General features: G+C 38.9%; 2 protein-coding genes across 3 annotated transcripts in view; one reads left to right on the top strand and one right to left on the bottom strand.

Annotated features, from left to right (window-relative positions):
- Positions 1-25,729, bottom strand: part of GTF2F2 (general transcription factor IIF subunit 2) — a 91,620-nt gene that overhangs the window by 48,866 nt on the left and 17,025 nt on the right. Inside the window, exon 5 of one of the 2 annotated variants that reach the window (XM_086611942.1) lies at positions 23,385-23,423. The exons of the other annotated variant lie outside the window; for it this stretch is intronic. Coding sequence (XP_086468068.1) covers positions 23,385-23,423 — 39 coding nt within the window. The remainder of the gene's footprint in view (positions 1-23,384; positions 23,424-25,729) is intronic. 2 annotated transcript variants of the gene reach the window in all.
- Positions 8,991-9,764, top strand: KCTD4 (potassium channel tetramerization domain containing 4). The gene has a single exon (XM_009991919.2). It carries the CDS (start codon positions 8,991-8,993, stop codon positions 9,762-9,764), a length of 774 nt encoding a protein of 257 aa, XP_009990221.1.

The raw sequence follows: 25,729 nt of genomic DNA, 5'->3' as shown, positions 1-25,729 counted from the left end.
TATTTTCACCTTATTATAATAAAAAAAAAAGTTCACTAAAAGGACATAATGCAATAAAGCAATAAAACTACATATGTTAATACTCAGGGAAAAGAAATAAAAACTTGCAGTTAGTAATCTAGGAGATCACATACTAAGTCTTAGTTAATACTGTTCTCTGTACATTCACCTCTGTAACACAGCGACTTTGTAATCCAATGTGAACATTTTTTTCACTTAAAAGACTAACAGAGCAATGCAACTGTACCAGCCTATTCCAGAAAGGTGGAAAAGCCTAAAAATTAAAAGCAACTTGATGTAGAAAGAAAGAGAGACGCGATGGTGGGCAAACACCTGCTTCTCTACTACAATGTTGTAGCGCACAGTGTGTGTGGGGAGTGTGTGCATGGCAACTTATCCATCTCTTTTGGGCACAGTCTGCAATATGTGGAAAACACACCTCTGGAACAGCCGCATAACAAGAAAGGATGAGCTTTAACGGCTTGATTAGCTCTCATTATTTAAAATGTCCTTCCAACAGAGTCTCGTCTTGCTATTGGAGTAGGGTACTACACTGCCACTGTCACCTGCAGCTAGCAAATGTCACAGAAGATAACAGAAACACTTAGAAGTATAGATGCCAAGTAAAGTAAGGCACTCTTGAGATGCCTCTAATTTTTCCATTGCCTTATAGACTGAAATATTATTAAATCTGGCAATCTGAGTCTTCTCTCCCTGAATAATGCAGAGAGCGATTACTTTGACACCATGTCTTTTAAAGTCTTTTAATCTAAAAACTTCTTGATTCGATTTAAACTAAATCCTTGAGTGGAGTAAGAACGCCATATTTTTCCAGGTAGTTTTGAATGAAATAAAGAAAATTTGTATTAAAACACTTCTGGTTTTACAGATTCGTAAGGTTTATGGTCAGGAGAGACAACTTGGCAAATTTGCCTGACATTCTGGGTATCACAGATAAATTTTATCCTCTTTCTTCTGTACAGAACCTAATAACTTATTTGTGGCTAAAGCGGTACTAATATCGCTGCTTGATTTCTAATATGAATTTGCCTTCAGCTTCTAGCAGTTGATTGTTTTTCTTATGTCTTTCTATACTATGCTAAAGAGCCTTTTAGTACCTGGTGTTTTCTCCCTTTGAAAGTACTTACACATTGTAATCAAGTCACTTCTCAACCATCTTTTTAATAAATGAACTAATTCCAGCTCATGCATTATCTCACCACAAGGTATTTTATGCCACACTTAAATCAGCTTTGGGTCTCTTACCTGCACCTTGTTCAATCTCGCAATGATGTTTTAAGAATATGGAGATCAGAAAATCAACGTAATACTATTGTACTGGTCTTACTAAAACCATTTATGAAGGTAAAATAACAGATACAGGAGCTGGAATTTCTGTCACCTCACTTCAAGCATCAAAAGGTTATTCAGTAGAATCTCTGAATTCAGCTGAGAGGGGGAGGAAGAGAGACTTAGGATTCAATGATCTGCCCTGTACTGGTGGTTTGTGGGGTTTTTTTTGTTTTGGTTTTGTTTTTTTAATAGGGGGGTGTGTGTCTGCATCCCATGACTGTGCTTCATGTTTAGATGGCTAAAACTGGCTTAAGATCAATTTGTCTCTAAAAATCAACTTTTAGAGGTTGATGGAACTGACTGGCTATTATATCACTAATACATCTATTTTGAGTCTTTTCTAAGCCTCACATTTTACCTATGTGCTCCACGTTCCCTGTTCCCAGGTATATAATTGCCTTTGGCTTGGTTAAAATGCATTATCTTGAAACAGATTCTGTGAACTAAGTGATCCCGGTCACGCCGTGACAGTTCTGTCAGAGTTATGCACTGTCTGACCAGCATTTGTGCCAATCACGACACATTTTATAAGCAATGATTCTCACTTAGCACTGTCCCTCTTGCTAATCCTGGAGGAAGCCCTTCGAACTACAACCCGAGTGGCTGCCTACTGATAATTACTTTCTGATAGCTGTCAGCCAGTTTTAAATCTTCTTCTGTGCTTGCTACTTTTTTTTTTTTTTGACATAGATCAGAATGTCACAAGATTCTAAATTACGTGCAATATGAAATGTTAAGCAGGCTGCAAAAAACATGCTGTTATTTTACCAAACTCACAATCCCCAAAATAAACAAAATTAGGTTTGTTTGAACAGAAAACCTTTACATAAAGCTATGTTTGCTAGTATTCATCATATTTCTGACCTTTTCTGCCTTTTGAACTCCACGACATCTTTTCCATTACTTTCTATGGTACAGGTTGAAGGTTATCTAGCCTATACTCATCCGAGCCATCCAGCCCGGCTGCTTGAACACTGACACGCCACTATCAATCTCTCCGCCCCTTGCACAATTTTCAAATTATTCCTAAATTTTAAGAATTAGGATCAGTGAACCAGATAGCTCCCCTACACCAACTATTTAAGAAATGAACCTGCCAATTAAACTTGCTTATACTTAGTAATATCTCATCTTTGATGTCTTGGCTAATACTCTCTTTTAATTACCACTATCCGGATTTGGCTTTCAATGTTATAGTCGCTTCACAGTACAAGGCTGTCCACAGCCTCGAAGACCACCACCTTGCAGCTAAGCTAGTCTGCTCTCAAAGCTCAGTCACTCTCTAAAAGTCAAAGTTTATGTCCCACTTTCTCTGGACCCTCTTGGGGATTTTAAGACATCCAGAGAGCCTAGCAGAATAAATCTGCAAAGATGCATGTAAACCTCCGGATGCAAGCAGACTGTAGCAGGGGAACATAGTTTTTACTCCCTTTGCAACCTAATTAGCCCTTAACCACCAAACTCAAGTTCAGAGACTTGGGTCTGTCTTCACTTGTTGCAGGACCAGAGCTCCAATGAAGAGACATCCAAAGTGCTACATGTCTGCCTTGATACTTCCATAGTCCCATCAGCCTAGAAGCCAAAGGATGAATAAGGCACAGAAGTGGCAATTCCCTGTTAAAAATACCTACTCAAAATAAAGCAGATAGTACAAGATAAATGAACAGGTCTGGAAGACTAGCTAAGACCAGTGATTAGAAGGGAAAATAGACATTTTCCCAAGTGTCTTAGGCTCTCAGTTGTCCTACGTGGGGTGGCAGTTACAAATAAACTGGAGTGCAGCTCCAGACAGGCTGGTCTACATAAACTCATAGCTTCATCATTAGCTGCCAAATGTGTGCTCACCCCAGCCTTCCTGCCTGAATGCCCTGGTGCCAATTCATAAAGGAATTTCAACTGTCGACTCTTTCAGTGAGATGATAGGAAGATACGCTGGGGAGACGTCGATTCCAGCTGCAAATCCTGCTGATAATCACCATTAACTGAACAGAATGTGGTTAAAAGGCTTACAGCAATCTTAATAAACAGGCACTGGGGAAATTTAATGGAATTGTGCAGAAGATGGTCTGATAGCGGTTGGTTGGGTTTTTTTGAGAGAGAAGGACTGGTATGGAGATTTTAATGTGTTAGTTTTCTAGTCTGACTGCACCCAGATCCAATTTCCAGCCACTGGTCTTGTTAGATCATTGACTGCTAAGTTGAAGAGCCTGCTATGAAAGCATTTCTGCCCATCCAAGCACTTATGTACTCTCCACCTTTATCAAGCCTAATAAAAATAAATCATGTTTTCTTGAATCTTCCATTAGGCCTATTTTTCAGCTTCTTAATCATTCTTATTGGCCTGAGAAAGTTCAGTTCATGAATGTCTCTCCTGAGCTGTGGGCCTCACAGCCAGACTTGATGGCACGTGAGACAGGATCTGGAGTTGACCAGCTCCTGCTCTTTGTGAGAGGTGCCAGGGAGGGAGTAGAAGATCTGTCTCAGGACACACGATTCCCAGGCAGCAGGAAAAAGTAGACGAAAGTGCAGTAATCACAGGTTATGGGCGTGCTGTGCCTCCAAGCTCCTCAGCAGGTAGAAGCTGGGCTGTTGCTTCCCAGCATCCAAGTTGGAATCCCCGGTAGTTCCCACTGCCCACTTATACCGCTGTGCAGCCTCCCAGGCTATTGCATGTGATGGCTGGACAAGGAGCAGCACCCACCTACACTAGACCTCCTACATCTCTTCCAGACTACAGGCATTTTGTGGCACCTCTCCTCCATTTAAAGGGTAGACTTGAAGCTCGTGCCCTTCTCAGATCATCCTTCCCCTGCAGCAATGCACCTAGAGAAGAGGATTGTCCCGTCTTCACTTGGCACACCACCCTTATTTAGGCATGCAAAAACACAAGAGTACATTTCTTTTACTGACCACTGCACAGAACAATGACCTCATGTTCAGTTGTCGATGGTGCACGATACGCAGGGCAGAGCCTCTGCCCTACCCCTCCCACAAGCATATGTACTGCAAGCCCCATCTATAGTATATTCCTAGGCATATAAACTTCATATTTGGCTTTATTAAAATGTTAACCTAACCAACTACCCAAATGGTTCTGCATCAGCAATGTATCTCCTTATTGATTACATTCTCAGTCTGCATCATCTCCAAACTTCATCAGTTAGCTATCTCCTTCTTGATCCCTGACTAAAAATAAATAGGACGAAGAACCAAATCACAGCAACATTTTAGTGATAATTCTCTGCTTAATATTCGTGAGTTTGAAATCTGGCAAATAATTTTTGTATAGTTAAATGAGAAGGAAACTAATACAGTATATATTCTAATACAAGATGAAAAATGGGACATACTTGAAGATTTAATAGAAAAAAAAATCTTGTTTTTAAATACCTGGACCATCCATTTCACCTTTCAAATACTGGCAAAGCATGTTCTTTTTCAGTCTTGCAGAGCTGCAGTGCTTATTATTAAATTATATATTAAATTATTAAAAATATCAACAGCAACTGTTGATAGAGTTTCTTAGATAGCTCTTTTAAAACTCTTGAATGCAAATTGTTCAGACTTGACGATTTGAAAAATCTTCAATTTCAATTAGTGTGTAAAGCTTGTCTTCAATAGCTGTTAGTTAATCAACATCCTGGAGTTATTATTGGAATGAGAATGTCTATGCTACTAAAACTGTGAGATAGTAACTATTGAATGGAATAATTGCCCAACCACCTGGCCAGTTTTCTGTGTTATGACATTAAATGACTAGCAAATTGCCTCGATAACCCAAACAGATTTCATTAGCACGACTTCCTAGTACATGTCAAAAATTTTCTGCCTCTTAGATAGCTGAGATTTCTCCTCCTGTCTTTTTGTACTGTAATAAATAAAAGTAGCTGTTCTCTGTAACCCAGGTCATTTTCACTGACAGCAGACTCACAGTGAAGCTGATGCTCTTCGGACATGTGAGTAAGCTGAACCCTAGGTAAAGCAACAGCTTTTCTGTAGTGTGCTCCAGTTTTGAACCTCAGCTCCATGGCACGCTCAAGCTTCTAGACCAGGAGGTTCAAAAGGAGGATGGAAACTGAAGAGGACTGAGGTTATTTTCCAAAGGGAAACATGTAGGATAGAATGAGAGGTAGATGCCTAGCTCCCTCCTCCTTGGATTTGTTTTCCTGTGTAACTGATAGACAGCCAGCACCGCATTTTCACTGTCTCCAGGACCGCTTGTCTGACTGAGAAGAAATGGAAAAGCTCCAGGGATTGCCCTCCTGGTACAGCCCAAAGGGTGAGCAACTGGGAAACGGAGGAGTACTCCTACAGCCACTCTCTTCAGTGTGGGCGAGTGAGAGTGCTTAGTATATCTTCTGACTTAATCTGCAACCAAAACAATATCCTTGCGACTGCTGGATTCCAGTGCAATTCCTCCCTTGAATGGCCAATCCCAGCAAACAGGTGACACTAACAATTTGTGAAGCAGCAGTCATTTCAGGGTTGCTAGCTACCCACACCGGCAAGCAGGATACCTCAGCTGTACAGGGCAGAAACAGAGGCAGTTCGCTCATGGCATAGCAGAGCACATAGCAAGTTGCTCTGTCTCAATCCCACTGGGAAGGAAGAAGAACCAGGACACACTGGGAATATCTCAGCTATTACGTGCCTGGCACACAACACAAAGACTCTCTGAGCGCAAGAGCTGTCTAAGTCTCCAGTCTTGATTGCAAGAAATACCTGCATGCCTTTACCAAAACAAACTTTCAGATCATCTTCCAGAGGATGGACAAAAATACAGAAAAAACGGAAATCCAATTCTTCTAGCTACACCTTCAGAAAACACTGAGCTATATGAAACCACTAAAATAGTTCCTACCTCACTAAAACTACATGCACTGCAATACCATATTGATAGGACAAGAGGTAATGGCTTTAAACTGAAAGAGAGTAGATTTAGATTAGATATAAGGAAGAAATTTTTTACAATGAGGGTGGCGAAACACTGGAACAAGTTGACCAGAGAAGCTGTGGATGCCGCATCCCCGGAGGTCTTCAAAGCCAGGTTGGATGAGGCTTTGGGCAACCTGCTCTAGTGGTAGGTGTCCCTGCCTGTGTCAGCGGGGTTGGAACTGGATGATCTTTAAGGCCCCTTCGAACCCTAACCATTCTATGATTCTATGATATGTATCACCAAGCACATATGAAGAACCAGGGCTATTTGGAAAAGTTGTCTTGTAGTACAGCACAGAAAGTGGAAAATTTTCACAAAGATGTGCCAGCCTTCATTTTCGTGTTACAGATGACTGTCAGCTGCAGTGAAGTAAAGTTACACGGGTTTGTAGTGACAAAAATTTTACAGCAGCTCTACATTTTTCAAGTCTTGAAGGTTTAAATGTAAATATTCATGATCTCCACAGAGTATATTTTCCACATCAAATCAATTTTGAATATTTCATCATACAAGCCACTAAAATGATTTTGCATGATCTTTCAAAGAATACTTACTCGTTCACAAAAGTGGAAAATTTTAACTGCAAGCGTTAGAACATTCAGAAGATGATTAGCATGAAAAACTAAGTGAGCTACTGTCTCTTAAAATGCAGACAGTTTAGCTGGTCGTGAAAAATTTCGTATCTTTTACAAATCTCAGCTCTCCTTGGAAATCCCTACTTACTTGTGCCAGGACGTTCCTAGTTCAGCTTCAAAGTATTTCAAGATCACTGTGTAAGATGAAAGCACCACAGAAATCATTCTCTTAGGGTTTAACATTCACTAAGATGGTTCAACAATGAAGCTATGCACGATCTAAGCACATTAACTGAATTTTCCATCACTTGACAATAAACTAAATTTGAATGGAAGTCTCCTGTAATAGAGAAAAAAAAAAAGCATACTTGAAACTAATTGGTTCTTTCATTTTCTCAATTATTCACTCAATAATTATGAAAGGAGTTAATGCTGAAAAAAGTCCAAATGTTTAAAAATTATAAACTGGTTGAAATCTGAAAATTATAAACTGAAGTTGTGCTAATGGCATATCAATGGCAGCAAAGAGTTAAAATTAAAATCATGACTAATTCCTGATAAATCAAATCTAATGAATAAAGTCTGCTTAATATATCACATACAGCAGCAGAAAAAATAGCGCATCAGTGCTAGGGATACCCTGGCAAGGAGAATAGAGAGTGGAAAAAAGTGCACTTATTTCTACTAGATTCAGTTATCAATCAATAAAATATTATATAGTGATGACTCTACAGTATCGATAAACAGCCTTAGAGCCAGCAGGAGCAGTAGGAATAAAGTATTTAGAAATACAGTGGAAGAATTTACAGAAGAATAATCTGACTCTGCTAATTGGGCAAAGCAGGAGACCTCTACCTGGATAGTGAAAAATCCGTCTTGAAAAAGATGGGACCTTCTCTCCAGGTCCAGCCCAAGGTAAGTGCTTTCTCCCGCCTGTGCTGGGGAATGCATGCTGCAGCTCCCACCCGCTTCCCAAGGAAACGCACACAGAGATGTGTGGAGGGCTTTCCTTTTCCTGCTCTAAGCTGCAAATGTTTAAAGGGGAACCCTTTATCTAAGAGGCAATGGAGAGTGAGCCTCAAAGCACAGATTCAGGGAGAGAAGACAGCCATTTGATTCAAGTGTGCTCTGCCGATGTTTCCCCCCTCCCCGTACCGAAGTGTTGCTAAGCTATAATGTTATGTGATGTTCAAAGCTATCTGTAGGCACACTAACCCTTTGTTCTGCAGGGCAGCTGAGTTGTTTCTATCGAGAAAGAACAAACTGATGCTAGATAGCCTTGGTGACTTAAAAAAACATCACTGATGGAAACAGTAAATCTCTCTAAAATGTTTTTTCTCTGTGACACGGAGAAAGGCAAAAAGCAAAACCTGATCAGGCTGCAGTTTTTGCATTGGTGCAGATACTCCCATCGACTGCAAATGAAAGCTTTCACCACAAACTTAAAACGCTCAGACCAACAAGTCCTCAGCATCACTTCCAGAGTATCTTCTGCAAGAACAGCTTACCACTGTGCACGTGTCCTATAAATGAGGAATATGTATGTACACGCACCCCATAGATGACACCCCCCTTGTAGAGACATGATGCTTCTCCTTTCAGTGTTGTCCTGCTGTATGCATCAGGTACTGTAATTGGTACCAAAAAAATATGAAAAAACACTTTGTGAAAACTAAAATCCTTGAAACATAAATGAAGCTATCTATGTAACACCATTTGCACTAAACAGGATTTGGCCAGCTGATACTACAAATACATCTTAAAGTATTAAAAATAAGGTGTCATTTAGAATAGTAGTACGGATTTCTATGAATAACCCCCAAAACTATGTAAACTTCTCAGACTTAAAGGAAAGAAAGAGACAAACAGCTTTTATACCCTTCTTCCCTTACACAGTTAAATGCAAATTCTCCTTTACAGTCATATTCCTGATACCTCCCTGCATACACAGCTGATACGCCACCTACTGCAAACCCGAGCCGACGGTCGGAGCAATGCTAGCAGCATTTCCATTCTGACATCGTGCTGGAGCTGAATAAAGGTGCTTTTTTTAAAAACAAAAAAAATCTCTCTGCAAGCTGACAAGAACAAAGCAAGATAGCAGGCTTTTTGTCCTAGCTTCGATAATGGAGAGAAAAATAAACAGAAGAGAAAAGGAATGCGAAGAAAACCACAGCAACTCCGATGGCTCTGAGCAAGACAGAGACTATAAAACGTCTCTGATTACTCTGAATGTTGGTGGCTATCTATATATCACACAAAAACAGACACTAACCAAGTATCCAGATTCTTTTCTGGAAGGGATCATAAACGGAAAAATAATGTGCCCATTCGATGCAGATGGTCATTACTTCATAGACAGAGATGGACTCCTTTTCAGACACATTCTCAACTTCCTACGAAATGGAGAACTTCTTCTACCAGAAGGGTTTCGAGAAAATCAACTTTTGGCACAAGAAGCAGATTTTTTCCAGCTTAAGGTACTCTCAGATGCAGTGAAATCAAGGTGGGAGAAGGAACAGCTAGCATCTCGAGAAACTACTTTCCTGGAAATAACTGACAGCCACGACCGTTCACAAGGACTTAGAATCTTTTGTAATGCTCCTGATTTCATCGCAAAAATAAAATCCAGAATTGTACTGGTGTCCAAAAGCAGGCTGGACGGATTTCCGGAGGAGTTCTCAGTATCTTCAAATATTATTCAATTCAAGTACTTCATAAAGTCTGAAAACGGTACACGACTGGTACTGAAGGAGGACAACACCTTTGTCTGCACCCTGGAAACTCTTAAGTTTGAGGCTATAATGATGGCTTTAAAATGTGGATTTAGACTGCTGACCAGCCTGGATTGTTCAAAAGGGTCAATTGTTCACAGCGATGCACTTCATTTTATCAAGTAATCACAAAAGCAAAGGAAACGAGCATGCAGCCAGTAAACCTCCTTGTCCTGCAGCCTCCTGGCATCACAAATAATGTCTCTAACTAGCCTGGTACCACAGAGCTCGGCTGCTCATCAACTGATGTGAGCTAATGGTATGTAAATCTCATAACGACATCCATCTCTGGCTTACTTCAGCTGAATGAAAATTTTATGCCTGAATTGAATAAAAAAATACCAGCTAAACATTGTAAACACAGACTGAATGCTTTATGCTATTTGTAATATGTTTTCTCGATGCTGTCTGTCAACTGGAGGGTCTAGCTGAATTTTTGTGTACTTGTATGACTAATATGCATACACCTAACTGCTCTGCTGAACAGCAGTGAGAGTATTTTCATATAACAAGCAGGCTTAAAATATGCTTTGCTTATATCAAATTCAAAATGGATTTTAACTGGAATAAATGATTTTGAATGTTCATTAGTGTTTATGCTAATCTGTTGTACTGAATTTGCAAAAAACGAGACTGCAAGAAGGTTTAAAATTAACTTGATTTTAAAGTTAAACGATTTCTCAACTCACTTAAAACCAAATTTATAGCCGTGTTACTACATTAATAACAATTGCCAAAAACATGTAAACCAACAAAATAATGCTGGGGGGGATGCTCTATTATGGGAAATGAGTTGAATCTGCACAGAATGTTAAATTTTATATATATATAGTTATATACATATTGCATGGCTAATAAAAATATTTGACATAAAGTTTCATGTAACAGGTTTCCAGTAATGACATCTTACAACATTAAAGTCACTATTTCCTATTAATCATTTGTGCCCATAAGGACAGGCAATTACCAGAGCCTTTGCACAATGGCTTACTAAAAGCAACTAGTACTATTAGTTTTGAATAGATCACCTGCTGGCATTTAAAATGCATCACTCTAAGAAACAGAATAAATACCTTCTTTCTCCTCATCTCCACTATTTATCAAACCTTTTCATTTATATGTTACACAAAGTTTTAACAGCTTCTATGGAAGAACTGTAACTAATTTAACCACAAGCATTACAAACCAGTCACTCCGCAAGAGCAGACTGAAAAATCATCAGAAATGAGAAAAAGAAGCTGTACTAACTCTAAGTTTAAGCTTTGCCCATCATTGAACCCAACAATCATTCACAGCCCATATGAATTCAAGTAAAATGCTATTAAAGAAAGAAAAAACAACCAAGTAGTTTCTCAACTTTCTCAAAACATCAACTTTGAATAGGAAAAAAATACTACGAATGTCAACAAAATGCAGTACAATCCATACTAGAAGTTACGACCGAGGAAAACAGCTAACACAAGACAGGCTGAGAGCAGTTTTCTTTCAGATCTTAGAGGGAACAAATCCATCCTTAGTAGTAGTGACTGGGAATGCAAATGCAAGGTCCGCTTATCCTTCAGCGTGAAACTGTTTCACTTGTAACATACAACAGGTGTTGTTAACTAGGTCCCTTGCCAGAGATGAATTGAGAGGGACTCTACATCTTCAGACCAGGCAGCAGTGACTGAAACATATTCCAATATTATTTTATCACATGGGGGAACCCAACCTCCCTAGAATACTCCATCAGAATGAACTCACTGTCTAGAAATGACAAACTTTTCTATCCAGTCCCCATGTTACAGACCTACAGATGATAAAAGATGTGGTTCTAAGTGGAACTTTTCCAAACTGAACTGTTTAAAAATCAGATCACTCTACATTTCAGGCATACAAGCCAAAGAGCTGTTGATGTATCCCAAAACTTCTCCGAGTTTGTCCAAATGCATTAACTATCTACAAGCAAAAGATACACAGTAAACCACAATTCTTTTACATACTGCTAGGCCATCCCAGATGGAACTCTCATCACTGTGTCATCCTCTCTTCTTTCCCCCTTCCAAATTATTTTCAAATGGATAGCTTAACCAAAAAAAATCCTCATTAACCACTATCCTTGTACATAGAAGAATCTCTAGGACTTCTGTGAAAAGTAAATACGAAAGCTCTCCTTCAAGAAATCCCCTGTTGATCTTCTAGGACAAGAACTAGAAACACCATCACACAGAAGAATTACATGAAAAGCCCCTTGTGGATACAATTCTCTACATGAGCAAGAAAGAGTGACAAGACAGTCTAAAAAAGGTCCATAACTAATCTACCAGTTTTAAAGAAGCATGCTCTCCGTGCTGTCCAATACACAGCCTGGATAAGCACTAAGTCTGGAGGAGGCTGTTGCTCCTAGGATGTCAAATCACCCATTTTCACTTAAAAGCTTTTGGTTATAACCTTCACTTGTAATAGATCTTTGATTGAGATTTAAAATGGCATTGCAATTGAAAAGAAAAAAGAAGAATAGCAAAAATCAATTTTGATGTCAAACAATTAACACACTTTTATGTGGCTGCTTGCCTTTCAGTTGGGCTCTTAGTATGTCCAGTATCAAGAAAATGTTGGCACTTTAGGTAACAGTTTTTCATCATGGAATGAATTTACTCATGAAAAAGCAGTAGAGAATTTGATGGTTCTGCATTTGTTTTAGAAAATACTTTTGGAATATAAGCTATTCACAAACTGATAATCACAGATAAAATTCAAACCATCTGAAACATCTTCTAAGAATAGTCTATAGCTATTCTTAAAAGACTAACTGGAAAGCTTTTATTTGCCAGGCCTTTGGTTTGGAGTATCTAATTCCCTCTTAACCTATGAAAGAGGACTTGAAACTCCTTTTTTTTTTTTTTTCAAAGTGAAAAATGTACATCGCTAATCATTAGTAAAAATACATTCCTGTGTTGCTTTGTTTTTTATAATTTAAAACTTAATGATTTAATGTAAACACTTTTCACTGCATATTTTTTTTTATTTCTGTGTATATAACATCGGCATCTATGCCATACATGTGAAGTCATCCATTGTAACACCAACTTCAATCTTGTCTTCTTTTCTCATTTTCATGAGCACTCATGCATTTCTAGAAGAGTCAGAGTTTGAAACTTTTACATGCCATCTCTGATCGAAGGCACGTCACTCAGCTGCTTGACTGCATACAGCAGAAACAGAAAGATGAGGATGACGAAATCATTTTCTTCCCTGTTCACACTGAACAAATCCATAACTCCACGGAATCACACCCTATCAGCTACAATCAAGATGTTTCAAACTAGTTATAAACCTGAATAATTTTTCAAACCAGGGTGGGGAAGTGTCTTGCTTCGGTACAAGAAAAAAAAGACTACATAAAACTTCCATACTGTGCATAATGTTTCCTTTTTACTCCACAAATATATGCAATATAACATAAATATATTTTGCATACATTCAGTCACTCAGGTAGATGCTTCTGTTCCACCACTGTAGTCCGTGCCAGAAAAGGTACTAAGTTATATACCATTTACCTTTTCCGTCTTTTCTTTAAGGTTGGAAATTGCATATTTAATACTACTATGACAAGCAGAAAGCTGCAAAATCAAGTGCTTAAGTCAGAAATACTAACAGTTGTTCTTACAACATTACTTTGAGTACGATGTGCATGCAAAGTATTTCTATTCATCTTTCTCTCATTTAGAGTTGGATCACAATGAACTTATCAGACAGTCCTACAAGTATGAGGAAGAAACAGCAATTTCTGTAACTTCTCTGATGATCTTCAACGGCTAGAGTAGGACTAAAAAGAAACCTCCTACCTCTTCCTCAAGGAGGCACTTAACCTGCTCTCACACTCAGTCAGCTCCTCTTCCCTCTTCATCCATCTTTTTGGGTGAGAAAAAAGACCACCAAGCAGAAAGGACAGAGGGATCTGAAGGCAGGTCTGACTCTCATACACTACAAAGAGAATATCCTTGACCCTGTATGTTCCCTGAATGACTGCTCATGAAAAAATATATATATTGGTGCCAAATTGACCAAAATACCCATTGTATTGCTTCCTCCCATGCTTGTATGCCCATGTTTTCCACAGGTGGAGGAGAAGCCAAAGGGTCTTTTATCACACTTGGCAGTACGCTGGCATAGGTACCAACTATTGGGTTTATTTCCACATAAGGACAAAACCTAAGAGTGGCTGTGCTACGTCAGACTGCGGTCTGTCTAGCCCAGTGTCCCCTGTGAACTGTTTCCATCCCTTGATCCTTCACATCTCTAGGGAGAATCCCCATTTTTGATACTTTGACCCTCACATCATACAACTACTTTTCGTTTTTCTTTCACTATACTCCTCCCTTTCACCAGGAGGGCTGTGGGGCTTTGTTAAGGCTGGGCAGCAGCCTGATTCAATAGGAGAAATCAGTAAAGACAGAGGCCAAAAGCAGATGCCTAGGAAAGAACATAAGAACCAGAGAAAAACATACACGATGATGCTCCCTTGAGGTATTTCCTCGGTCTCCAGCCACTTACTGCCCAATGACTTCTAGAGCCAGATGTGGTTTCTTGGAGGTAGTCTTGATGCTGTGAAATACACAGGCTGTGCAACAAGGTCAAATTATGGCTCTAATGCCACACCTTCAGTACTTGCTCACTCAGTAACCAGTGTTTCACAGCATCACAATTGCACTATTGACATTTTCAAACACTCATGTCTTATTTTTAATTGTGTTTTTGCATTCATACCTATTACAGCTATGTAAGTGACAACTGGTCACTTCTCTATGGCAGTTAATGTTTCTTTAGATCCTAACGGCGAAAAAAAAATACATCACCATTTGCAGCAATCAATGGCATTGTTATTTTCACCTTTTACTTAAAAGCATTACAAGGTTTCCACTCAATAAGACAGGAACAGCTTCAGAAAATTATCTTCCTCCTTCTCTCCCCATTAGTATACAAGCAGAATAAGGGCAGGCAACAAATACTGCAATTTAATAACAACAGTGCCTCATCTGTGCCTCATCCATGAATCCATTTGGGTAGAAGGGTCATGTTGCCCTAATTCTATTGACTAATGAATCACGATTAGGGATGAAGGGGTCGAGTTAACTTGGGCCTACGACAAAATTATTATTTTCTCAGGGTAGTATGATTTCATTTTTGTTAGCTAACTATTGCCTAACCTTAATTTTGTCTCCTGGCCTGCAACACAGAGCAGAAAAATCTTAGATTAACAGGAAAGCAACTACTAATTAAAAAACTAAAGATATTTTCACATGGAGAGACAGGCTTGCATAATTTACTAGGTTGAAACAAAAGCAATCAACAAGGTACAAGAAATTTAAGATCAGAAAATTAACATTATGGTTTTGAACTACTTTTGAAATAGACATTCTGTAAGTCCGATGTACCGGTATATCACACAGAACATTGTCTCAAAACACTGCCTCTATAAATCAATATAATTCACAATAAAATGCCAGAAAATGAGAAGCATGGCAAGAGCTGGGGAAGGTAGGAGAGAGGTGTATGATGACACTTGAGGAATGCGGATGAGCAAGCACTCAGAAAAAGAAAGTGCAGTTGCCTTTCTTTCTGAAAGAAATTGCATAATATCTTGTAGAACCAGATAGTTTATTTCTTTTCATAAAAATGTGTGTAGTAGGAGTACCACAGAGAGCTAAAGCAACAGTTTCCCAAAAAGCTGTTTCTATCTGCACTGGTTACAGTTTAATATCATTGCCATTATCATTTAACACCATGTTTGTTCATTTTAAGCTTCAGAAAAGAATACTTCTCTGCTACTTCAGAAACAAAAACGTTCACAAAACTGGCACAGTAATTATAGCCGTAAACAGCAGCTACTCATTTAAAACCCTGTTAGGGCATGATGATATGCAAGTTCAACGTGTTAAGGTTTCAAAATCAAGTAGGTAGAAGATGACTGTTAAAAATCGAGCCATCCTGAAGGTCTGTAACTTCTCCTGACAATGCTAAAAATGACTACAGTATTGCTTTGTTTACTGGTGGTGTGACTTTTGGAGACATAACCTCTGTTTACGGAGTTCATGAAACCCACAATCTTTCTGGACATTAAAAGGTTTTCTTGCTCCCATTTCCTGAAGGGAGATTTTGCACCCTGGGTAAGGGGGTGTCTGGTCAGGGCACTGGTGTGAAAGTCTGCAATACCTGGGCACCAGGGCATGAAGAGGAGGGCCAAAGGACTCTGACAGTGACCGTCACCTGGGGACCGTGGGTTCATGGAGAAGGTACAGGTGCCAACACAGAGGTTGTACAACACAAGTTATATCTAATTACCCTGAAATTACTAGATTAAAAAATAAAATCTATTTTGGCTTTTCATATGTGAGGTTTCAGAAAGGTAATTTTCTGCAGCAGACGTCAGAGGAATTGAGAGAGTCAATTTTTTAAAAATTTGTTAACAGAAAACCTCAAGCTACTGCTGCAGCTCCACAGAAAGCTGCTTGTTATCTCAAAGGAGGTTCTTGATTTTGTACCATAGTGAACAGATGAAGAAAAAAAAGAACAGGTCAGAGGTGGGTACAAACTCTCTCAATTAGGAAGAAAAAATTACGCAAACAAACTAGCAATGAACAGGCTAAGCATCAAAAAACGTAAATAGAACAAGCAACTGTAACACCAAACCCAGTCATTTATTGCCTCTCTACTACTTAAATAAAGCCTTTGGCAACTATTAGGGATAAAGGAGTACATTTTCTCAATGCTGAAATGGGTAATCTCAAGGTGACAAATTAAAGGTCCTGCAAACCAGGTTGACAAGAATCAGCTAAACAGAGGAAAAGGTACTCTTGGGTTAGGAGTCTTATCAATACTAACTTTATCTAAGGCCTGCAGCATTACCAGGTCTTGTGATATTGCCAACACATTTTCTAAAATGAACAGCAAATGACGTTCTTTCCCAACAGGGCGGAAATCTAACATGTAGGCTATTTTATGCCTTCTCATATGATAAAAGTCCACCTCTGTAAGACTTTTTCTGCTATGCACAGATGATTATTTTAGGGTTTCCCCACAGAGTACGGTGCAGAAATCCTAAGTCAAACCACATGAGTAAGACAATACGCTGTAGCACAGCTACACGCTGTTCCTGCTCCCGTTAACACCACAGCTGTTGGCAAGATGCTGGGGCTGGAAAAGCCTTATAGCTCAGGAATGAGCTCTGCTAGACTGTTTCCAGGCTCAAGCATACAGAAAGCTCAGGTCCTACAGTGCTGCAGCCTCCAGAGCTCTTGCAGCTGCAGTTAGCAAAGGCAGAAGTAAATGACTACACACAACCTTAGAAAAGCTGCTCTTGCCTTTGTCTTCATTGCTTTCACCCTCAAAAAAAAGAGGCAGGGAGGGGAAAGCAGAGCCTGAGAGTAATAGCACTGGATCAGACTAAAACGTCTGCTTTGCTCAGCATCTTGACTCCAGTAAAGTGTCCAAAAGTGGATATTCATGAAGAAGCTGAAGGACAGAGCAGCCCTGTATGATTCTCCTACTGGCTATGCATCCCCGTGTCCACCAGGCTTTTGTGGCTTGGGTTCTCTTCAATCAGATGTCTTCTCAATCTTAGTACCCTTTGGTGGATTTTCTTTCATATATCTCTTTGGTCTCCTCTAAGGTCATGTAAGCCTTTAGCAAATACCACCTTCATATCCACATTTTCTGGTGAGGAATTTCATAGCTTAATTACATTTTGAGTGCAGAACCACCTCTTTTTATTTACTTTGAAACTGCTTCCTGCTAGCTTTACATCTGCTACACACCAGTCTTGTACTGGCCAAGACAGCGAGCATTTGATCTCCCTCTGCCCCTTTGATTCATCGTTCAAGGCTCTAATTTGCAATACTGCAAAGGTCTGAACCCATCAAATGTGATCGTGCTGGTAGGTGAATGAACTGCAATAATCAGCAAAATCCCTCACAGAAGACACACACAATTTGTGGAGTCACGACCTGAAATGCCAGGCAAGGCTGAAATTCCTGGGATTTCTGGAAAGTCAGAAGGGAAAACAAAGAATCCTGATACGAGCCAAAGCATGTTTCTGCTTAGTGCAATATTTCAACAAGCTGGACGTGGACATTGCTGAAGGACAGAATAGGCTCATGGGATTAACTCCCACCATTTTATATGGGGTTCTGTTCTCAAGATAGTGACTGCATGACAATAAATACATCAGTGCTGCTCAGGCAAACATAAATGTTACAATATTCATACAGCATACTAAAAGAAAGAGCCAGACCCTAAGGACACTAAGGCCATTTATAGAAGTTCTTTAAGAGTTTAACTTCAGTTAGTGCTGGTCTACATTAAATCCATGTCCTTTTTGCTGTTCTACCAGTGCACCTTCCCTGATTCCCCACGATATTTATTATAACCAGTATGATAGACTTGGACTACATATACTCTAAAGCAGGAATTGTTGCTTCTTTGAGTGTTTTAACAGCTACAAATGGTGTCCCATTACTGATTACGGCTCCTGGAAAACTACCAGGAAGCTTGCATTTTAAGTTTTGTTGCATTATCTGCCAACAAAATCAATTATATTTCTAAGACAAAAACTGTTTCGGTAGCTTGAAAATGGCAGATTCTGTATCTGTTAATCTTCAACACTGAGTTTTGAGCTAGTATTTAAGAATTACTGTCTTATTTCTCCTGATGATGATTTTTCAGTTAGAGCTTCATCTTTGAACACATTAACATATGTTAACTGCTCTAAAGTAGATTAAATCAAACGTGCATTTAGCAGCTTTATGCAGTTCTGTGTCATAAGAACTCTGTGCCTTTAACAAAAAATTGCTGATTTCACTGCATGCAGTTCAGTGTATCAAAGTGCTTACACTGAATTTCAAATGTTCCAACACATCTGTAATCAACACCTGATTTCTTTTTATTGAAACACCAAAAAATGAAACAAATGTGATCTACAGACAATCCAAGTGTTGTATAATCGGGTCTGCTGTCAAATATGTACATTCACAACTGGCAAAATTTTAATGCTAGATTCACACCATATTGCCTGCAGCAGCTCAGACAATTTATTCCTTTTATCCAAAGTCCAATCAGAAATGGTCCCAATGGTGCCTCTCCCTTCACTAGAGGGCATTTTGTATTACTCACTGGCAGGTTTAGGTAGATTACTAATACCTGGTTCAAAAGCACGTTAAGTATTGAAAGCTGCTATTTACTATAAACTTATCTCAAAGACTTTAAGAGATGAAATTTGGATACAACAGGAGTTAATCTGGTTTGAAGCAGGTTCAGGAATTTAAACTAATAGATTGCACGTAACAGTCCCTGATGTACACATTCTTGAAGAAACAGGTGCATCTGTAGTTTGTGTACAGAGCTGATACATCTACCACCACCCCCACTCATCAGGAAAAAAATACTATGTTTTCAAAATTACATTCTTGAAGCTTAGGCAACATCATAATCAATTGCTGCCCATGAAACTTTCCTTTAATGCACTTCCACAAGGACAGTACATAAGTGAGAACGTACATAAGTACATAAGTGAGAACGCATTTCTTCATAGAATGGTTCTGGTTGGAAGGGACCTTAAAGATCATCTTGTTCCAACCCTCCTGCCATGGGCAGGGACACCTTCCTTTGACCAGGCTGCTTAAAGCCTCATCCAATCTGGCCTTGGACACCTCCAGGGATGGGGCATCCACAACTCCTCTGGGCAACCTGTTCAATGTTTCCCCATCCTCATTGTAAAAAATTTCTTTCTTATACCTAATTAAAACCTACCCTCTTTCAGTTTAAAGCCATTGTCCCTTGTCCTGTCTCTAAACACCTAAGCTGTCAGTTCATGCTGAGTTTCTCATCAACCAACACCCCAAAGTCCTTCTCCTCAGGGCTGCTCTCAATCTGTTCTATGCCCAGTCCGTACTTGTGCTTGGGATTGCCCTCATCCATGTGCAGGACCTGACACTTGGCCTTGTTGAACTTCATGATGTTTGCACAGACCACCTCTCCAGCCTGTCAAGGTCCCTCTGGATGTCATCCCTTCCCTCCAGCGTGTCAACCACACCACACAGCTTCATTCCAGGCACTTGTACAGGTTGCCTAGAGAAGTTGTGGATGCCCCATCCCTGGAAGTGTTCAAGGCCAAGTTGGATGAGGCTTTGGGCAACCTGGTGTAGTGGAGGGTGTCTCTGTGCATGGCAGGGGGGTTGGAACTAGATGATCTTTAAGGTCCCTTCCAACCCTAAGCATTCTATGATTCTATGTTGTCAGCAAACTTGCTGAGGGTGCACTCAATCCCACCGTTCATGTTACTGACAAAGATTCTTCACTACATAATTCTCAACAGACTATACAGGCTCAGGGCAGCAGCTTCTGGGTATTTTTAATGGCAGGGGGGAGAAAGAAATAACTGGCAGAAATGTTTGGGTTTCACAGTTTCTGTCACCACTGACGGCACTTATAGCTAGGTGCAAGAGAAGCTTTAAGTAAACAGGAGCTACATACACATTTTTGGGTTTAAATCACTTGGCTCAGCATCACACAGGAATAAGCACAGTCAATTCTCACATCTATTTTCCTTTAGCTGAGTGTGTAATTTGCTACCATCCTTTCGCATCTAACAAAAAACAGCCTTCAGGCACTAAACAACATTGGTGGAATCCCTAAGTACTATCACATGCACTAATCAAATATGACTTCTGTATGGAAAAAGTGATCTAAAATTATCAAATGGCATATGCAAAAGGAGCTCAAATTTAATTCAGGTAAACTTGTTTCAGATATGCTTTAATTCCTGATTATTTTAACTGTAACCATAGCATCATTCAAGATATTAGGACACTAAAAGTTTACATGGGCTCAAAAACCAACAGAGATACTTCATAGCAGGAAAATTCACGAGTATCTGTTAAATAAGACACCATCACCCCTGGCTTTGGATCTCTCTAAGCTGTCAATCATTAAAGGCTGGAAGAAGTATTTTGGGGAGGTATCACTATGCTTCTGTGTTGCTTTTTTCTGCTCCTCTCGAGGCATTTGCTATTGACCACCACTGGTGACAGGATACCACCTACACTATCTTTGGTCTGACCCAGTATCACGTTGTCTCTCTTTGAATGGTATCAAGCAGAGTGGCAATGCTGGTAATACCTTGCCTTCTGGTAAGTGGTTTACAATGAGCCCAACAATAAATGTGATTAAAAATGTTATAAATAATCCTAACAATTTGCGACATAAGAAATGCTGAAGGTTGACAGTACCCTCTCAATGTGAAAATGTGGGGGAACTTTTTTTAATGATGTAAACCAAAGGATTTCTGACTGTTTCTCTTGTTCACCTCCTTTATTTACTTTCTAATTGCAGATAAACCTTACATATTTTTATTACAGTAATACTTAAAAGCAATCATTGGGGTCTCGTTATGCTAAAACGCTACATAAATACATAAAGGACATCATCTTTGCCTCCAAAGTACTTACTGTAGGCCGAGATAAGGTAGATAAACAGCAAAATGGAGCACTCAATAACCTTAATTACTTGAGAGGCAGTTTGGAAAAGGTCATCCAAGTTCCACAATGATTTCGAAAAAAATAGTAAATAAGCAAATAAGTGCAACTGATGGCTGAGTTGTCCTTTAAATGCCCCAGTGTAACCAACTACCATCACTCAGAAACTGACTCTCCAAACAGTGATTCCATCAAATGGGTTTAGCACTTCATCTTGTCAGCATATTTTAAACAGCCCCCAGCACACAGTAACTCATTCTTCTGACCAAAGCAAAAATACAAACAACTAAGCACGTGGCCATTTTATACAATATTCACAGAACAAGGAGGAGACACCAAGAGTGAAGAGCAGACAAATCAATTATTCAAGTGCAAACCCGAACTGGAACAAAACAAAAACCCCAAAAGCCAAGCAAAACCAAGTGTGCATGCCTACAACTGAAGAACACCAGAGAAATACAATGTAAATATAAAAATTCTGACTCGATTTAGCAGTTAAACCCTCAAGATCTGCTTTACATGTGACATCCCACAGCAGTGAGTCTCAGCTTTCAAGTGGTGTAAAGTACTAATCTCTAGAAAGTAGCCCTTCATAACCTTAAAAGCCGCACCACAATTAATGTATAATCAGAGCGAACAGGTTTTAACAAGTAACTGAGAAAAATTGCAAGTTACAAAACACACTTTGGATTCAGTACAAGTCTGTAGACTATAGCATTTCAAACACTAGGCTTTTGATATGCTTAAGCAATTGTAATAAAAATATCTCAATGTTACAAAGGATTTCCAAGCCCTACTCCCAGCCAGACACAAAGTATACACTTTTGATAACATTTGATGCTGCAATGCAATTCAAATAAAAGCCAAATACTAGAAAAAACTGACATCTCCATGTCAAAGTATCTGAACAATTACTTTCAAGAAGACATTTTGAAAACCCACCAGCATTAGTCTCATGTTTAGGAATTGCTTTTTAAGAAAGGCAGGGGCGTGAGACTCTTTCCAGTCCATGTACTATCTCTGCCATTACCACTGCAAGTGCCATCCCAGTCCCAGCACTATTTAATCTGTGTGCATCAGAGGTAATCCTTCTACTAACACAACTGAGATGTGTCTATATATTCTGTATTAGCTCTGTCTAGTTTCCCAGGTTCACAGGCTCTTGCCAACATCGGCACTTATTTACGCTGGTACATTAACGGTATTTTTGAAACATCTCTTCCTTTAATAAAAGCAGAAAAGGGGATTTTTATGAAACACTACTTAAGACTGTAAGAGTCTCACGTTGTCGTGTACCTTTCCAGGAATTTCAGTAACGTAAGCCTAAAGGATTTGGCAGAAGAGAAGGGAGCAGGCTAGAAGCACACAGCCTCAAGAGAGCTCTGCTCAAGCTGCTGGAGAACAGCACTTGCACACACCTATGTTAGAATAAGACTTTCTGGAACAGTCTCCATCAGTGCCTTTAAAGAAAGTCTGCACAGACCAGCTCAGACCTGACATAAAATCTTTAGATTCGTTAGGCTACCTGATATCCTATCTGATATAGGCATGTTGCCCATTTCACAAAAAAATCACTAATTGAAGGGCAATACTTTTATTTACTACTCAGAACTGTGTAAAAAAAAAAACATTTTTACTCTTATCAATTTCAGTTTGAGAAGCACCCTTAGAAATTTTAACTGTACTTAAGACATCGTTGAACTGACTAACATGTTACCTGGTAGGTACTATCAGCGAAGTAACCATTTTTGACTCCTTCCAAAAAATTTATAAATCTTTCATAAGAAAGATTTTTTCATTAGAAAAACTGAATAAAGAATACTACTAGAACACTATTTTTCTGACTGCTGAGTCTGTGCAATTAAAATTAAATAACAAAAGATTTCAAAATTTGCTACAAATTTTCCAATCAAGAAGAATTCAAACTAAAAGATACAATGAACCTACAAAAAAGAGCTGAGAAATAAAAAAAAAAATTCTAAAATAACATTTCATTACATTTCTAAAGCTCTCCCTCATCATTTTTCCCCCTTCATTTAAACAGAAAATATGAATAATTTAAGCTTTTGTTTGCAGTTTATGAAGTAATTTTTCAATTTTATGATATTCCACCCTAGACATAGAACAAAAAAGACTCCTTTTTATTTTTAATCTACCAATTTTTTGAAAAGTAAAACTGAAAAGCTGCAGTCATAAGTAATTTCTTAAGTGTTTCAAAGAAAGTGTCCACACTCACCAGTGCTGCTGCTTTCAGATTTTTCTTCTGGTTGGCTTTCTGGAAAAAAAAAACAACAAATGAGCAAAAAAAGGAAACGTAATGTTTCTGTGTTGATTATTTGAAATTACATCTAAAAAGTGGGTTGCAAAGCAAAGAATGATAAATTATGATAAAACCCACAATCACTAGGTTTGATTAATGCTTATAAATCTACTTTCTGAAGAATCATTTGCCACAGGGAGCAACAAAAAGTATCTCCTTTAGTGCCCAAACTCACAGCTTAAATGAGACAACTCCATTACACCTCTGATTGAGCTCTGAAGGAATGAAGTTACATGTTTATAGAAAATCAGTAGTAGGATTATACTTAAACAATGAACAGTGTCCATTTATCTCACTGGTCACTCTAGACTAATGAATATTATTTTCTTATATTTAAAAAAATAATCGATGTTCTGCAAAAGAATGCTCTTAATTGGCATTAGGTAAATTTTTGAAGCTGAGCAACCTCTTCTCTACCCTTTCTGCAGATCATGCAAGGATTTATTTCTTCAGTCTTTTCCCTTTCTGACCATTGGCCCTCAAACAGCACTATAGCACAATTTGTTAGGTACAAAAAATACACATAATCAGAAAGACACCTCCTGTTCCACAGAGCAAGAGAATCAAAGCATGTACAAAGAAAAAAACCTAGACACAAGTGTTGCAAAGTGACTTGCCAAGAAATTATCACTCATGCGAAGGGCAGTGTCAGATACAGAAACAGCTTTCTGCATGAAATTTCAATCCCATATTTCAAGAAATGGCAGCGGGTGGATGTATTTCGGTAAACCGAGTTCTAACACTTACAAAGTCCTATGAAATTAAAACCCTACATAAAACTGTCAACCTAAAATTTGACTGCTCCTCCTGCATTTCTCCTTTTTACGCATTTTCTAAGGTAGAGAATAAAAAGCACATTTTCACTTATCTGAAATACAGTTAAAAATGGTAAAATACACTTGTCCTTAGCTTTCAACTCGGACATGTCACAGCTATCATTACAGACTATTTGCTTACAGGCAAGAGTGAATTACTGCTATAACTCAGAGAGTAATTTTTGAGTTCAGTTAGTTTGATCATTTCTGCCATTTACAGGCTTGGTATCAACAGAATCGAAAACATGAAATATTTTACAAAACCTTTTTCTTGCCACTGATTCTCGCTCTCTTCCACAGCTGATGTCCCTGTTTACTCACTGAGATGGCTGACAGCCTGAGGACTAATGCAAATGGAAAAAGCAGTATCTCATAGATCCTTCTTTCTTTCCCAGTGGCTGTCCTTAGTCTTAGCAGCTGAAGGCATGTGCCTTCTCACTGAGAAAACATCATTGGACGGTCTCTTTCCACCCATGAACAAAGTGAGTTAAGATCCCTGTCAACTTTCAGATATACATCCAAGATAGTCTGTTTGCAGAAAAACCTGTATTTTCTCATTGACATTTTTTGTGTGTATTTAGCACATTTACAGCACAATGTTATTACCCAACCAGTACCCTGCGTTGTAACCTAATTAAGGAAACATTCAGTACACATACAAGAAGCAAAGAAGATGTAATGAAGAACGTGCAAACATACTAAGATATCAATCCCTGCCTGGACTGAAACGTAAGGAGCAGTTGGATTTAAAGCTGTTTCTTTTTAACTCTGTTTCAACACAAAGACTAGATGCCTAGCCAAAACTACTGCATAACACACCACACTTAAAAATTGTTAATGGCATCTCTGATTCAAATAACAATAAATGTGTATCATGTCTACAAGGTGAGTGTGTGTGTGTTGTGTGTAGCAGAATCTGCCCTCAACAGCAGAGACAAAAAACCAGACAAAATTCAAGCCTTGCAAAAAAGTGGCATTTTTTTCCTCATCATTAGACAATTTGTTATTGTTATGAGTAGGTCACAAGTCTCTGCTTCAAAAATCTTCTCATTACTAATATCATGAAGGTGGTAAAGGAAGTTGCACTATAACTACTCAGTATGTTTTACCAATGCTGACTACAGCTACCGAGCCTCCTCCACAATACGCAAGATTCACAGGTAAATATCAACAGGTTGGGATTCTTTGGTTGGTTGGGTTTTGTCTTTTTTGTCTGGTTGGTTTTTTGTTGTGGTTTTTTTTTTTCGGAGCGGGAGGCTAAGTTTGGGGTTTTTTTGTTGTTTTTTTACACATACATCAGTGAGACTGGAAAAAACAAAGAAATTTAAAGTCACTGAAGTAGGTAGAAATCCGATTCTATTCCAATAACACCGAGCCCTTTCTAACATCTCATCTATTTTGTGCATTATATCCTCAATTGTTTAAATCTGTACAGGAATTAAGAGT

This window comes from Tauraco erythrolophus, chromosome 1, assembly GCF_009769465.1.
Source record: "Tauraco erythrolophus isolate bTauEry1 chromosome 1, bTauEry1.pri, whole genome shotgun sequence".
Taxonomy (NCBI): Eukaryota; Metazoa; Chordata; class Aves; order Musophagiformes; family Musophagidae; genus Tauraco; species Tauraco erythrolophus.
This window is presented reverse-complemented; position numbering and strand designations above follow the sequence as displayed.

Coding starts and splice junctions, on each gene's coding strand:
- KCTD4 (XM_009991919.2), top strand. CDS start 8,991: ATGGAGAGAAAAATAAACAGAAGAGAAAAGGAATGCGAAGAAAACCAC.